This window comes from Zea mays, chromosome 3 (assembly GCF_902167145.1).
Source record: "Zea mays cultivar B73 chromosome 3, Zm-B73-REFERENCE-NAM-5.0, whole genome shotgun sequence".
In the NCBI taxonomy this organism is placed as follows: Eukaryota; Viridiplantae; Streptophyta; class Magnoliopsida; order Poales; family Poaceae; genus Zea; species Zea mays.
The window spans coordinates 2,497,896-2,514,889 of NC_050098.1; the positions used below are offsets into that span (position 1 = coordinate 2,497,896).

Below are 16,994 nucleotides of genomic sequence, written 5' to 3' on the forward strand. Positions count from 1 at the left end.
ACACAGACTCCAGGGGTGGCAGCATGGGCAAGAGGCAGACAGACGAGACGACAGCCTCTGCGTGCGTTGCAGACGGCAGCACAGCATGCATATGCATGTGAAGCAGCCGACGACGACGACAAGCGCACGGAAACGATAGCCGGGCCTCTCGTCTCGGGTGCACATGGCTGCTGCCTGCAGGTGGCCATGGCAGCAGGCAGCCTCTCAAACCGAATCTCCAGCGTCTCTCACCATTTATTAGTTTTACAATTTAGTATACTGGAGATGAGATACTATTCAGTAGAGCCAGTTGTGCGTGGATCCCAAGCGACGCCGGCGATCCCTATCCAAATGCAACAGGGGAGGATGCAAAAAAAAAAGGCCATCCTGCTAATCTATCTATCTAGTGATGTGATGAAGAGAGAATGCCGTAGCCTTAACACCAGCATGCTCATATTGCACCCAACTCTCAATTGTCGCTCATGCTGTCAACTCAAAATAAAGTTTTAAGTTCTATTTATAAGCAAGTATAAGATCATGAGAGACAATAATGTCAGTATGATGATCGGAGACACAACATGTTAGCTACAACCTCCTTTCACCATATCGCGTACAATAAATAATCCAAGGACCTATATGCGAACCAACATTTACCGTAACTCTCGCCATACACACTCAGATCCGATACGCAGCTAGTGAAGAAAAATGCTACCCACATCAATTTATTCGACTCTGCTCACCTGACAGACTCCTGTGACCCCCATCTCAATCCTGAAGCTATATACCACCATACTCTACAGCTGTTACGAGCTAAGATCTTAGAAATCCAACAACATGTTGCTTCAGATCTTCACGCCTAACTGCATGGTGGACATTCTGCAAACTTTTCTATTTACAATCATCCTTTTGGCAAATCATATCCGAAAATTTAGATTGGCTTGTAACTGTTGACGTTGGATAGCCTCTAAAGTCAGAACGGTCGACAGTCGAATGTCCATATGATCTGATGACCTCCGATTTGCATCATTATATCAGTAGAGCCCTCTAAGATCAGTATCATGGACTGTAGACTTCGTTAGCAGTTCAGTACAACACCCTTGCTGTCGCCTGTTGGTCAACGAGCCTCATGCAGAGCTAATCTTTGTTATCCTTGAGTAGTCACCAACGTTGGCAACAAAAAGTGGGTCTTTTTCATCACCGAACATATTTTCTTCACTCGTTTGCTCCAACTCTTTTGTCAAGTCTTCCATTGTCTTCTTTAAGTTGGCTTTGCTCATCTGTGCACCATCACCCATTGAGATGCCAACCATGGTGATTTTCGGAAGAAGAGGGTTTGCTTGTAACTTACTCTTCACGTCGGCATCATATCTGGTACCAAACAGAGATGACTTCAAAATTTTGCTGATAAAACAACCTTTTCTATAGCCAGATAAGTGGAGCAGCTAACTGAATGGATTAGGATTATAGTGTTAAAAGTTGTTTTAGGCTTGTATTATTAACATGTTTCGCCCGCTACCAACTAAATGCATACACATAGTGCATGCATTTGTGCATGACACCGAGCAGTATTATTGATTCAACAAACCTGCTAAACTTATTGTCACTCTCTTGTGATTTGAACTTTCTGTCATGCCCTGGCCATATATTTGGAAGCAGATTGCTAAACGGAAAGTGATTATGATCTTCATTATTGTGATTTCTGTAGCTGCTGTTATCACCACTTGGCTCGGAAGATTGAGTTTCTTGATTATTCTGGCAACTGCTGTCGTCGTTTGAAGCAGTTAAACTGCTGGTAGTAGCAATATTGGCAATTGAAACAGCAGTCCTGAAAAACGTGGACAGAATATAAACATAGATGATTCACAATAGTGAACAAATGACAGGGGGGCATAAATAAATATGAATCAAAACTTAGTGCCGTTATTGATAGATGGTTCAAAATGTAGAGCAAATGAAAGGTTAAAATAAGCTATACCAATCAAACAGCTAGTTTAGCGTATATTATTATATTTTTTATCGACACCAACAATACCTATATCTGTAACCCACTTGCCCATGAGAAAAAAATAATTACAAACTACAAGGCTGAAAACACGACCAAAAACTATATTATCAGGAAATTGTTTCCCATATGACAAGAAAGTTATTTCATGTATGAAAAACTAATTTTAGCAGTAAGTGGGCATGCACAACTAATAAGAAAAAGAAAATTTTCATAAGCCTCTTAAGTCAACTCAGTAAGTTAATCTCCCTACACAATCCAACAAACAACTATATGAAAAAGTGAAACAAGACATAAGCAATTGCATCTGCACCTTTCTTCAAATGAATCAACAACATAAGGGAACTTTGGTTGTATGCCAGAAGCTTTCCTTAACCACTTATTTCCTAGAAGGACTTTATCAACAACATCAAGAAACTGAATCTCTGCAGCTTTCGTTACAACATTTAATGGTATACCAGCTGGGCCAATCTCATTCATTAATTCTTGAACCTAAATCAAAAGCACCCCATATTATGAGATAGAAATTAGATTAAGATATATTTTGCTCCAAACAACAAATTCAAGACATCTTATGTACAAAAAATGGTCATAATACCTCTGGGGGCTCAAGCAAGCTTTCAGCACTTTCTTCAATTATTTCTGATGTTAAACTATCATCGACAATATCCCTTCTACGACGTGTATGGCGATTTTGCATTATCGAATGGAAATGTTGATCCATAGAAGCTTCAAGGATATTGTCCAACAAGTTTTTATCAAAAAAGTATGGTGTGTACCTGACATTACGAGCATAAAGAATCATGTCAGGCTTGCGCTGACATATTTAAGGAATCGGCACATATGTTCAGGTTTTCCTGGTGCCAATAGAATTATCTATAATGCAGACCATAAATAGCACAAACATAATGGTCCATTAGGACATATCAGCAGACCATGAAGACATGTCATAATCACCTTCTTGGCATTTGCCAGTGACAAAGTTGCACAAAAACAAAAAAATCAGGACAACTGAATAAACATAAAGAAGAAATGAAAAACATAAATCTGTCAAGGTGAAAATCAGTAAAGTAAAATTTTCAAATAGAAACAGAAAACAAATTTAAGGAGAAAACTTCTTAGACTTGTTAATCTTCAAATGATGTCTGATCATGCTGAGTGGAAATCATAGGAAACACAATATACATGAATGCATAAAAGACAACAAAAGATAACCACACATCTTTAATATACCAGTAAAAAATCAGAACGGATGTTGTAAAGCATTTACAGAAATAATCAAAGAGATATCAGGACGATCCATACCATCTAATTCCATCATTTGTTGCCACTGCAATATTCAAGTTTTGCGCACTAAAAACAGGAACCCCATCAAGTTTTTTCCTTCTGCCCCTTTGTGGAAGTGACTTCAATAGCTTATTGGCAGCCTGGACCTGAAAGGGAAACGATATAATCTCTAATGGCATGCTTAAGTTATAGGTAGGCTGAGAAATTTTAGCACAGACCTGCTTTTCATTTGGAACAAACTGGAACATGTGAGGCTTTTCCTGCAGAAAATTTATTTTTAATCTTACAAATAGAACATGAGTGCAAGTCATACATAACAAATAATGCGGACTAAAAATGCTGGTGTTACTCCCTCCATCCCGGAATGATATATTCATGTAAAAGTCAAACTTTACGAATTTTGGCCAACAATTATTCAAATTATATAAAATTTTAAGGCATAGAAAAATGCTGTGATGGATTTATATTCGAATTGCCTCTGATCTGATATCGGAACTCTTTAGCAAACGAAAACATACAGTAAGAGGAATTAATGGTCAAAATCTAATTTGTTTGACTTTTCCTGATATGATTATCATTCCAAGACAGATGGAGAATATTACTCCCACCGTCCCAAATTAAAATTCGTTTTAGACATTTATTAGATTCATACAATGATTAATGTATATGTTTGGTATATATGTCTAGATTCATCATCATCTATTTGAATATAGACATAAAATTCAAGTGCTAAAGCGAACACTAATATGGGACGGAGGGACCGAGGGAGTATAAAAAATGGAAAAGAAAAGGATATAATAATACAGTGTCAAACAAGTACGAATTGTAGACACGAGTCATAACAGGCTGAATATGCCAAGAAGTTAATGTTAACAATAGATAAAAATGTAGACATGTCACTGAGTTGCCTGAAAGCAATGAGACAATAGAAATTTTACCAAGAACCTCAGATAACTGAAAATCACACATCCTTTAATAATGCTATGCAATGCAACCATTTGCCACTATCAGTTATCACTATCCTATATTGGCGGCTAGAGAAAAATTAGTTTGCATTCGACAGATGCAATTTTAAGACTAAGGGTCTGTTTGGTTTCCTACCTAAGGCGCTACAATCTGCCTAACCTTAGGCGCTCAAATTGAATAACTAAGCTTAGGCAGAAAAGTTAGACATGTTGTGGCGCTTCAGGCAGCAAACCAAACAGCCCCTGATTCCTCATTTTTAAAGGGTACAAAAGCCTCTACAAAATCATGTAAGAATGAAGTAAATGATATGACCTCTATATCTGTGACTCATGTCCTGTGTCATATCTAAACTACCCCTATTTGCTTTGGATTAGGAAACTTTGTTATTTTTAATGTGACTAAAACAACTCTGACACTGACGAGTTACTTGATCCCATATAGGAGAACCTAGAATTGTGTGTTACCATAGCCATACAATAAAGAAATACCAGACACTAAAGCTCAGCAGTGACACAAAATATAAAGCTAAAAGAAAATCAAGAGAAACTAAAAAATATATCAGAACTGACTTATCATAAAAAATGAAAATAAAATTATTTTCCTTGAAAAACTGCCACAACTAACCTTGAAATGTTCATATGCTACATCAAGGCGACAAGCCCCCACCATGCCGCTTGGCACATTTAGTCGCTTTACATAGGATACTGGAAATGATAGACCACATTAGCTGAAGTGCTGAACATCCTTTCAGACTCACTAAATAAGCTGGAGATGACTAAATTTGCAGAACATTGTTATAGAAAAGGTACTGCCGAGAAATCAAGTGTCTTTAGACAATATTACGAGTAAATCCTGCTTAGAAATAAATCATCTTTTCTTGGTACAAGATATTGCAACCTACCACCATCAAAAGAAAGTGTAAACTACATCCAGAGAACTAGGAACCAAAGTGGGTGTTTTTTAACCTGCCCAATAGGTCAATAAGCAACTGTGGACCTTTTTGTCTTGCCAGAGCTGGTCACAGTCCATTTCAGAATTAACTATACATGTTTAGCGGTTCCAAAAGATAGGGATGCTTTGCACTCAGGTTTGGGTTCAGGACATTTATTGACCTAGAAATCCAAAGACGAGAACTGGATTCAGGAAATTTTTATTGTCCCTGACTGAATGGTTTGAACAGACTTTAAATAACAGCTAAGGTCACAAGCATCAAACAGAGAAGAACAACAAAAGGTATAGAGACAGCATTACCTGCATCATTCAGATCCATAAAAAACCTAAATACTGGACTATTTTCAGTCTTCTTCGACGGTGATAGCATCCTTTTGAACCACATAGGAGTCCTGAAACAAGAACAGATTTCAAAATGCCAATTTAGCAGGATCAGGCGAGCGGCTAAAACATTAGCTCAGCTACAGATATAATATATGCTGCAGTCAACTTCGAGAATGTCCAAGTAACAAATTGCAGGCCAACCCATGGGAACAATGAAATGAGAAGTTTTCAATGCTACATTCCTTCAGTCTACTTTATCTTAGACAAATTCCTTCAAATCGATTACAAACAATAGACACAAAACGCTCAATGCAGTAACCATATACTTCCCCATGCATGCACTCACAATCTACACAAGAAAACTACCACCAAATCTTCGCCGACCAGCATACTGAGACAATTTCGTAGAGGCGTGGAATGGCGACGTCCCACATTGCTGGGTCGATTAGCATATTACATCCAATCACAAAATTATCATGACGTGTGTATTTACCATCTCAGATGACAAGAGTCAAATTGGTTCCAAATTTTCGCGCGGATTATGCAACAAAATAGGCCCTTCGTATAATTTGCAGCGTAAACAAGATACAGAGGTGCAGGCCAACCCCACATTCGCACTCGCCACTGGAAGCATAACGTTTGGTGGAGCCTCAGAGGTACAGCTCAGCTGTGTTGCAATCCTATCCATAGAGCAGCGGCAGCGGCCCAGTGTGGAAATCAACACGGCAGAGTGCAGGGCACCGATCGGGGCAGCTATTACCTGTTGGTGAGGAAGCGCGGGAGCTCGAAGCGTGTGGTAACGGCCATGAGCCCGTTCCCGGATGGGTCGAGCATGGTGAACACCTGGCCCACGAACGCGGGCCCCCCACCACCGCTGGCCATGTTACCCCCGCCGGTCGCGCCCGCGCCGACCATCCGCGTGCCCGGCAGCGGCTGCGCCCCGCGGCGGGACTCGGAAGCCGAGGAGACGGGGAGGAGGAGCGGGACGGCGAGGTGGGGAGCGGCGGGCGCGGGCGAGGCGGGTGGGGATGGGGGTGGGGATGTGGAGGAGAGGAAGGGGAAGGCGGAGGCGAGGGAGTGGAAGGGGTTGGACGACGAAGAGGAGCACGGCATGGTGGACCCCTCCTGTACGGACCGAACGGGTGGCGCCTGCTTGGTGGGGACTGGACTGGGTGGGGCGTGCCTTTTTGTTAGGTTTTGGTGGTGGGGGATGGGATCTGAGCTTTGCAACCTGTGGGAGGGAGGCCCGGGCCCGGGTGCGTTCCCTATGCGAGGGACTTCTGCTACCGTGCTCACCGTGCAGTGCACGGGGATGGGCCACGCCGGCAATGCTCCACCGCGCACGCGCGCTTATCCGATTCCACCACCATTGCCCGATTTGCGTGTCGATGAAACACCTGAATATCCGATCGGCTATCCGACATCAACGGACAAAATTGACCGGCAAATGCTTCAGGTGAAACTATTCAGGTAGAGCAGCTGCGAGCCTTCTCTTTTTTTTCATAGCAATCGTTATTTTATTTTCTGGGAGCCTTCTCTTTGAACACGAAAATGATGGAAGAACTAGGAGCAATCAGAAGCAGAACCATAACGATTCCCCTACAAACAGGAGTTGCCTTGCCTTAAGAGGAAAGAAAAATAAAGGGGCTCCTGTGTCGTGTAGGCTTGCAGTTGCTCTCTGACCTGACGGGTGCACGATGATCAGTAAGCCTCCAACTCCAACACTACCACCAGAGATCATTCTAATATATTTTTCGTAAAAAAAATGTATAAACATGAGGGATGCAAGAAAAAAAAAACACCTCTTCATCTGATCTGGAGTTCTGGGGTGAACTTGAGTGCTTGACGCTCATCAATACCACCTTGCACCCAATGTTGAGAAGTGATGCTGTCCTTCGAATTGCTGGGCTTGTTTCTTACAGTCATTCTTCTTCTTGAGCATGCGGTGCAGGCAGCCGGACCGGCTAGCTCATAGCTTTGTATAACTTCCCGAGTCAGAAAAACATTCACTTCCCGTTTCCCCATGAGAAGCATATATATATAGCTCAAACGCGAAACATGACCTCCCTTCTTCAGGTTAGGCGGCTGATACTGGTGCTCACCCTCTATGACAGGGCTGGGTCAGATACCGCTGTCCGTTTGTCTGTTTTCATCCTGACAACCCTAGGGCCAGTGTTCCTTGTGTTGTTGCGCTTAGCATAAGCTTTTCTTGGAACAGAACGTTGTATGATCCGTATCGGTATTCCCCCGATGTCGAAATCTTCCTTGAGGGACTTTGTCAAGAACCTAGTATCTGTATCAGAAAGCTGAGTCTTCCCACTCATGAAGGCAACAAATGTTGGTGGTCGTGCCTTCACTTGAGTGAAGTACTTGACTTTTGGCTGAGTAGCTGAATCTTTCCAGGAATGTCTGCTCATAACCTAGAGCACAATCACAAGGTATTAGAAGTAATGGTCGAAATAGATGCCACAATGGCTTCACTGGCCAGTGTAGTCAGTAACTTTGAACATCATGCAGTCAAAATAAACCAAGTGGTAGGCGTGGTAATGTACAAAATAATAATAATAAAAGGATACTGGAAAATACCAAGTCGACTACTAGAACCCACTGAATGTTTCAAAGGATCTCCTAAATCATTCCATTTTTCACTGATACAGGTTCCACTTTCCTGTCATATAGGTAACTCATCTGGATCTACACAATCTAAATTGAATTTTTGAGGGATGAGATCTAAGTTCTTATTATCAATCCATATAACTGTGTTCCTACAGAACACACACGCAAACAAACCAAATAAAATTTCTGTAAGCAGAATGTTTACCTTACGCAACCAACGGTTGAGCCGTGATGTTGACAATCTTAAACACCACTTCTCATAGGTATCTATAACCTGGCGCATCACAGCAATCCGCCCCCTCCCCTCCAGCGCTGACACGAAAACAGCTGGTATTCCTGTCACCTGCCAAAAGGAGGGATATCAACACTTTGCAATCTGCCACTCCACAAGAATATGAAACAAAACAACATATTCCAGAATGTAGCAGTTATTTCTTTTCAGCTCAAGAAAAATATTTAGGTGGGTCTTAGTTAGGAGGCAGCGTGCAAGCAACATGTCTAGAAAGATAAAAAAATAAAATACCAATGACCAAGAAATTTAGACAGCATCTCCACTTCTCCAGTTATTAACAAACATCAAACCAAAAGAACTCAAGTGGCTTTGTCAATAAAGGAACATGACAAATCCATTGCTCCATCAGTAAACATAGCAAAGCACCTGAATCTGTGCTTATTACCATAATAAAACTGAATCAACAGTAAACAAATAAAATATGTGTGCACGATAACCCAATGTGTAGGGTTAATCATAGAATATCGCATCATCAACTATTAAAAAAACTAAATTAGAAAAATATAATTTACAATTTTGAGAGGAACCCCATATGATCAGAAGTCGCATGTATTCATGCAGAGAATAACTGAACGTTCATATTGACATCTAACAGTTATGTTTTGGAGAGAGTGCAGTTCTGTTTTGGAGAGTTATTAGTAGCCCTCAACTGTGACTGGTAATCATGTCTTCAAGGTTGAAAACCAGTGTATTATGAACTAACAAAATATAACAATTACCTGAGGAATGACTGTCTGGATTTCTCTAGGAACAGCGTCCATAACCTTGTTAAACAGTGTTTGGTTATCTCTAAGGAGATCCATTTTATTGACAATCACAACTAGTCCACGGCCCTCTTCTATTGCTTGCCGTGCTATCACGATTTCTGGATGATTCATGCTACTTTTGGACTTAGCAATCTGCATATTCATAGAGCTTTATCATGAACTAGAAATTGCAATTCAAATGAAATTCTAAAATGCATGAGGACTTTGGTAATATCAGCCCAGGACACTGAAAGCAAACATGGGGTCAGTCTTAATGTTCAATGATTTAACATGGCCCTGGCACCAGAACATCAAGATAACACATGCTTAAACCAATATCCAGCAAGTCTAGTGCCATGTAAATATATAAGTAACTGGCTCTGGATGTCAAAATCACAGTAAGTACCTTTTCAGCATCCAGCACAAGAGCAACAATGTGAGCTCTCATTAAGTTCTTCCTAGACTGCACAACACTCAAAGATGCTGGCCCTTTCTCCTTCCCTGATCTTTCCATCCAACCAGCAGTATCCACCTGCATTACGAAAACGAATAAGATGATTAGACCATGATACACACAGAAACAGCTTGCAGGAATGCAATATGAGCCCTACACTCTAAAAAAGCATCATAAGTTCTGGATAAGTTTACCGTGCTCAAGTAACAAAATGAATGAATTATTTATATGATTCAGTTTGGCTGAACTACCAGCTGGAAAGACATAAGATCCTCATATTTGGTGGTATCAGTTGTAGAGCCTATGTAATTATTTTTATTTCCCTAGTCAACTTTCTGTGCTGCTAATTATCTCAGTAGTAAACAAGTCTTTTTCACTCAACAGTTTTATATAAATAAGAGGCAGGGATGAGCCAAAACAAATTTCTAGTATTCTGAAGCCTAGAACTTAAACAGTTAATATAAGAGGTGAAAATGCAAGTATACACAAAAGAAAGCAAGCATAGTCGAGACTTAATTTATTACTACCACCGGTCACAAATACTTGGCACTTTGACAAATATTCTTTCAAACTATTAGAAATTTGACCGCCAACAGTTTCCAAAATATCCAGTTTGGAAACAGAAATATCATGAGTATATTTGTCCTTCAAAGAAATTCCTTAATCGTGTATACTTATTAGACACTGTAGCCATACTCCAATAGAAAGAAAAAAGTCAAAGTAGTACTTGAAGGCCATTAACTCCGCCTATGTTGTCTTAGCATATGTTGGTGCAGCATATCCTGGTCCCAAGTCCAGGTACAAGGAGGAGGGTTGCGTTAGGCGTGGCGAGCCAGCTATAAAAACTTAGCCACTCAAAATGGAGATGAAACCCAATAGAAAACCGTTGGGGCGTAACCCTCTTAGCGAAGAGCCATATCAGAACCCGGGTATGGCGTTAAATGGGCATGGGCCGGGACGCCACCCCTTGGTGGCGCACCGTGTCGTGATCTGGATGCGATGTCAAGTGAGCAAGGATCGGGTCGTCGCTTCCTTAGTGGCGCGCTACATCGGCGCCCGGGTGTAGTGATAAATGTGCAAGGGCCTTCACATCTGTCTCAACGGGTGCGAGGGGTAAGGAAGCTAGTTGAGCCGGCTAGAATCCGTGTAGGTAGTTGGAACGTACGGTCCCTTACAATTAAGCTAAGAGAGTTAGTGGATGCAGCGAGCAGGAGGCGTGTTAGTATCCTATGTGTCCAGGAGGTTATGAAAAGTTTGAAACCAGTGTTCTCCACCTCCTTCGCCTTTTGACAATCTTTTCAGTGGTAAGAATGAGACTATGGACACCCTATTGGATGACTCCTTTGATGATTTCAATAGATGCTTTGTACGCAGGATCCAAGAATCAGAGGTCAAAGAAGCTTTAAAGATGATGAAAGGGGTCCTTTGATGATTTCAATAGATGCTTTGTAGTTTGTACGCAGGATACAAGAATCAGAGGTCAAAGAAGCTTTAAAGAGGATGAAAGGGGCAAGGCGATAGGCCCGGATAGTATACCGATACAGGTGTGGAAATGCCTTGGGGATATTGCTATCGTTTGGCTAACCAAGTTGTTCCACCATATTTTTCGATCAAACGAGATGCCCGATGAGTGGAGGAGGAGTACATTAGTACCAATCTTCAAAAACAAGGGAGATATTCAAAGTTGTACCAACTATCGAGGGATTAAGCTCATGAGCCACACTATGATGCTATGGGAGAGAGTTATTGAGCATCGCCTGAGAGGAATGACGCATATCACCATGAACCAATTTAGATTCATGCCTGGAAGGTCAACCATGAAAGCAATTTTCTTAATAAGGCAGGTCATGGAGCGATATAAGGAGCAGAAGGACTTGCACATGGTTTTTATCGACTTGGAAAATACCTATGATAAAATACCCAGGAATCTCACGTGGTGGGCATTGGATAAGCATAAAGTCCCAACAAAGTATGTTACGCTCATCAAGGACATGTATGACAAGGTTGTGACTAGCGTCCGAACAACTGATGGTTATACAAATGTTTTTCCGATTAACATAGGACTACATCAAGGTTCAGCTTTGAGCCCTTATCTATTTGCCTTAGTGATAGATGAGGTCACGAGGGAAATACAAGGAGATATCCTTTGGTCTACGCTTTTCGCTAACGATGTAGTCCTAGTAGACGAAAGCCGGGAAGGAGTAAATAGAAAGCTAGAGTTATGGCGTCAGACCCTAGAGTCAAAAGGATTTAGAATTAGCAGGACCAAAACCAAGTATATGATATGTGACTTTGGTATTACAATTAGTGAGGATGGAGATGTAAGCTTGGGAGGCCAGGTAGTACCAAAGAAGGACATCTTCCGTTATTTGGGATCGATGTTACAGAGAGATGGTGATATTGATGAAGATGTTAGCCATAGAAATCAAAGCGGGGTGGATGAAATGGCGTCAAGCATCGGGAGTCCTATGCGACAAGAGAGTGCCACAGAAGTTGAAAGGCAAGTTCTACAGGACAGCGATTAGGCCTGCTATGTTATATGGAGCTGAGTGTTGGCCTACTAAGAGATGACATATCCAACAACTAAGTGTCGCAGAGATGCGTAAGTTGCATTGGATATGTGGACACACAAGATTGGACCGAGTGAGAAACAATGACATACGCGATTGGCTAGGAGTAGCGCCAATTGAAGAAAAAAGCTTATTCAACACCGGTTGAGATGGTTTGGACATGTCCGCCGGAGAACCACAGAGGCACCGGTGCATAGAGGCATCATAAGACGGGACAATAATGTGAAGAGAGGTAGAGGTCGACTAAACTTGACATGGTAGGAGGCAATCAAAAGGGACTTGAAGGAATGGAATATTTTAATGGATTTGTGTTTGGATAGAAGTGTTTGGAAAGAAGCTATCCACGTGCCCGAACCATGATTAGGCATTTTTCCTTTTAGTGCTCTCAAAAGCTTTTCCCCTCCCCTTTCTCTCTTTTTGGTGACATCTTGTTGTGTTTCAACTCTAGCCTACACCAACTTGCTTGGGACTAAAAGGCTATATTGATGTTGATATTGAGTACTTGAAGGCCATTAAATTCAACGGTATCAAGTTTTTTAACAGGAGGTAGTACGAAAATTGTTATGAATCATTAATGTGGACAAAGTAAAAAAAAATAATTACATTTTTATGGTGCAAGTTTTACAGCAGAACATATCACAACTAATGTCCACAATATAAGCACAAAAATGTAGCCATATAATATATGGTGTTGCAAAAAAAAAGTATTAAACTAACAGAGAACAGTGAACTTACTAAATACACGGTTCGACTATCAAATTGAAACTGAGCCCGAATCGAGTCCCTTGTTAGGCCTGCCTCTGGACCAACAAGAACTCTCTGTTCTTGCAACAAGGTATTTAAAAGGGTGGACTTCCCAACATTAGGACGTCCCACAATTGCCAACTGCAAAGGTAACTTGCTCTCATCACCATCATGGGCCTCAGTTTCAACCTCCGAGATAGGATCATCTTGGTTGAGGTCATCTATTACATGTCAATGTAAACAATGAATAGCCCGTCCATAGGTTCAAACCATGGTTTACCTCAATATCAATATAGGTATAGCACCAATGGTGTAGATTCATAAATCTCGTATTGCTAGAGAAACATATAGAATTATCTAAAGACAAATAATACTGCTGAAATTCCTAAATACACCACACAAATGGGTTCCTTAAACCAGAAGCATATCAATCTCTGAACGTTGTAATTTTTTTCACTCAACAAATCGGCTTCAGTGGAACTAAAATGGAGATCAATATGGCAGATAAAGCTATTGCGTTTGTTTAGGTCACCTTGAGTACCTAATCGATATCTAATATTTGCTTATACTAATGGCCCACAAAATCACACGAACACAAAGATGCTTGGTCAAAGAAATTAACACTTGGTCACTAAAGATAAAGCAAACGACATACTCCCTCTTGCAAAATAAATGCACATCTCGGATCCCAAGGAGTCAAACATTTTAAAGTTTGACCAAATATATACAAAAATGAAAAATGTACTAATGTTTATGATGTATAATAAGTATCATCTAATTGAGCATAATATGCGCAAACTTGTTTGGAGCTACAAATGTTGATACTCTTTCATAGTCATAGTCAAATTTAGAAGAATCTGACTCCTCGAGAAACGAGATATGCATTTATTTTGGGACGGAGTGAGTATGGACCAAACCATTACATATATTGCTACAGGCTTACTATTTCGAAGCTGAAACATGTATTCTTCAAACAATGGCCTGAGTATCTCATAGAGTTCTGCCATCCCCAGGCCTGTCTCTGCGGATATTGCAACAGGGTCACCAAACCCCAACTTGTGTGCTTCTCCAGCAGCAGCAGTCAGAAATCCATGCTCATCAAGTGACTCGGACTTGTTCATTGCAACAAGCGTATGTATACCAGATGCATGCTTGCGCAGCCATTGCCCAACCTCAAGATCCAGCGGCTGAAGACCATCCCTTCAAAGAGAGTTGCAATTTTACTAGGCCACAGGTAACCACGTTTTCAACTGATTCCGTGATGAAAACAGGATCACAAGAATTATTCTACCCACCTCACATCAATCAAGAAAATGGCAAATTGAGACCTAGCCAATACATTCCCTGTCATGTCTGCTGTCCGAGCGAGAATGCTCCCAGATGTTGCTGCAGTCTCAAGTCCAGCTGAGTCAAGCACACGGAAACGGAGATCCCCAAGCTTGGCAACTCCTTCACGGATGTCACGAGTGACATGGTCCCCAGGAGTATTGTACACCAACGCCTCCCTCCTCCGTATAAATCTAATGCAATCGCCAAAACAGTTCAGATGAGAAATTATAGACTTAATCGAGCAGTGCTCTAACATATAACATAATAAGTATAAGACATGACAAAATTTCCAGAATGAATCATTAGCATAGCATACAATGCTGGTGAAGCGAGATATATATGTCTGCCAGAACAGCAGGCCGAACTGCCGAAGAAATGGTTGCTTGTGTTGTGGTAGGGGTACAGCGAGAGGCCCCAAGGTGTTTGAGGAAATGCCGCCCCCCAGAGCGGCACAGATAATACAGGCGAGAGGCAACGACCGATGCCTTCCCGAGGCGCCTCTCACCTGTTGAAGAGGGCTGACTTGCCGACGTTGGGGCGGCCGACGAGGATGACGGTGGGGAGAAGCGCGGCGTCCACCTTGGTGAAGTCGAAGCGCGACTGCTTCATGGGGTGCTTCCTGGCCTTGGTCTTGGTCTTGGGCTTCGCGGCGGCCGCTGAATCCTCGGTGGCGGGGGAGTAGCCGAAGCCAAAATCCTCGGTGGAGGAGGAGTGCCCGAATCCGGCGGAGAAACCAAGCCGCGAGAGGGGACGAAGCGCTCGACCTACGGTGAGGGGGGCGGACGGTGAGATCGTGAGGGGGGCGGACGGTGAGATCGCGAGGGGGGTTTAGGGGTTAGCCTCGGAAGAGGAGACTGGCCTTACCGAGAGGAGGCGGTGGCGGGAGGCTCCGAGCAGAGGGGTTGGGAAGGCGGTGCAGTAGCGACGCAGCTGCCGGACGGCCCCGGCGGAGGGCGGCGCGAAGAACGGCAACGGCTGCCGCCATAATTCTTTTGTGTGTGTGTGTGTGTCGGGGAAACGGAGAAAAATGCCAGATGGGGATGGGCCAAAACAAACGTATACAGATAGTGGGCCGTGGGGGACTCGATGGCCCACATTTCAGCGACGTCCAATGCTCCAAGGCCCAAACGCCCGTTCCGTCGTCCAAGACTCTGTAGCACATTGCAGGCTTTAGTGCTTTATGATGTTACTAGCTGTTTTATGATGTTACTGTTAAGTAACCCTAGTTAGGGTTACGTGGGCAAATACATGCTTTGCCCCTGAGTGGTCTCACATCTCTATATAAGGAACTTGTACAACCCCTCATAAGATAGAGATCAGAAAGAGGCCAGAGGCCCAACCCTATATCATGTGTCTCGTGTGTTTCCTCTGTCGTGTTTATGAGAAGGGAGACGGGTTCTCTATAGCTTCTTGCGCCTCTACTGCTGACGGGAGGGAAGGGAGCAGATCTGGTGATCCGTGGTAACGTAGTTCTCAACACGTTATCAGCACGCTCTACCACGACGTTGCTATGGATCCGATCGGCACCGACTCTCCACCATGCCGGCAGGTCCTCCGGCCTAGCCGAACTGTCCTACGCGACAGTCTTCGCTTCCGTTCGCTGAATCAAGAAACACGTAGATACTTAGCAGAAAATTAAAATACATATGAAGGCTGTATTGTGCATACTTAAATCGCTCTAAATATTTATATTACGTTGAGCATTTGGATTCATCTTGAGCGGTTAAATGATATAGTGGGTACTCGGACGTGCCGGTGAGGCTACATTATTCATTGGTTGTGTTATGACATTGGCTGAGCATTGGCTGCGCCCTGGCAACACGACGCAGTATTTGTGTCGTACGAACTTGGCTGCGTCATGTGATTGCTATGTCGCAGTCTCGTTTAATCGGACCGCTCCCGTTGAGTCGGACCGTTATCACTGAGTCGCGTATTTTTTGCATGCCATGTTGGCACTATTCGTCTATCGTGATCATCGAGACACAAATGCGCCTGTTGCGCACGTTGTGTGGACATTTCGTGTACCCCGACTATCAAGCCATATATGCGCCTGTTGCGCTTATTACGAAGGCTTGCTATACTGTCGTAGCCCTGATGGCCGCACACGCGTTGACGCCAGATACACTAGAGCTTGTACTCGCGTGGATTGTGGTGGGTTGTTCAAGGTCCTGAAGTCACATTATGTGCAACCTTCGTAAACAATTTTGTTTTCACTTTATATTTTGTTTGATTGTGTTGTGTGGCATCGTATATTTATATATATCGCCAAGTGGCCATAACAACTATATTGAATCTGGGAAATTAAATCGAAATACAATGGAACACAGATAAGTTAAATCTCTGCTCTCTCCTCGTGCATAAAGTTTTACCCGAAGTAACCTGAAGAAATTCAATATTAATGCATGAAAGCCTTTTTGGCACAGAAAACATCACAAATTGGGATTTTATTAGTAAGCAATAAGACCTTGTCAGATGAATAGATGCTAGAATCTCAGTCATACATTGCTCAACCAGATGTTGGCACATTGCCATTTGTCGCTGAACGGCATGAAGCGAACTTTGAGATAAATGGCTAGTACCTTAGCAACACGAAGTTGCGAGTACATCGAAAGGTAATTCTGAGAATTTTTTCACAACGTTGGTGTGAAAAAACATTGTGTGTTCTCGTTGAACCACTTTACTCGGCCTATCTAGGACCTCTATGCTTGTGTTGCATACATCTCTCAGAATTTAA

General features: G+C 42.4%; 2 protein-coding genes across 3 annotated transcripts; both read right to left on the minus strand.

Moving 5' to 3' along the window:
* Positions 1 to 562: 562 nt before the first annotated feature.
* On the minus strand, positions 563 to 6,651 carry LOC101202714 (GTP binding). The gene is made up of 9 exons (NM_001279466.1): positions 6,270 to 6,651; positions 5,486 to 5,577; positions 4,859 to 4,938; positions 3,487 to 3,528; positions 3,287 to 3,414; positions 2,580 to 2,760; positions 2,295 to 2,473; positions 1,565 to 1,804; positions 563 to 1,347 (listed from the first exon to the last, which is right to left on the minus strand). Exons 1-9 carry the CDS (start codon positions 6,620 to 6,622, stop codon positions 1,104 to 1,106), a joined length of 1,539 nt encoding a protein of 512 aa, NP_001266395.1. The 5' UTR covers positions 6,623 to 6,651; the 3' UTR covers positions 563 to 1,103.
* A 396-nt stretch (positions 6,652 to 7,047) lies between these two features.
* LOC111589237 (uncharacterized) lies at positions 7,048 to 15,289 on the minus strand. 2 transcript variants are annotated; one of them, XR_002750256.2, is made up of 10 exons: positions 15,125 to 15,289; positions 14,766 to 15,024; positions 14,227 to 14,451; positions 13,875 to 14,131; positions 12,923 to 13,152; positions 9,570 to 9,695; positions 9,137 to 9,316; positions 8,331 to 8,468; positions 7,312 to 7,929; positions 7,048 to 7,192 (listed from the first exon to the last, which is right to left on the minus strand). XR_002750256.2 is itself a non-coding variant. In NM_001368673.1 (9 exons), the coding sequence occupies exons 1-9, from the start codon at positions 15,243 to 15,245 to the stop codon at positions 7,615 to 7,617; spliced, it is 1,851 nt and encodes a 616-aa protein (NP_001355602.1). In that variant the 5' UTR covers positions 15,246 to 15,262; the 3' UTR covers positions 7,074 to 7,614. The 2 variants fall into 2 exon arrangements, 1 of the variants encoding a protein (NP_001355602.1); NM_001368673.1 differs by having other exon boundaries at positions 7,074 to 7,929; positions 15,125 to 15,262.
* Between the last annotated feature and the right edge of the window lie 1,705 nt (positions 15,290 to 16,994).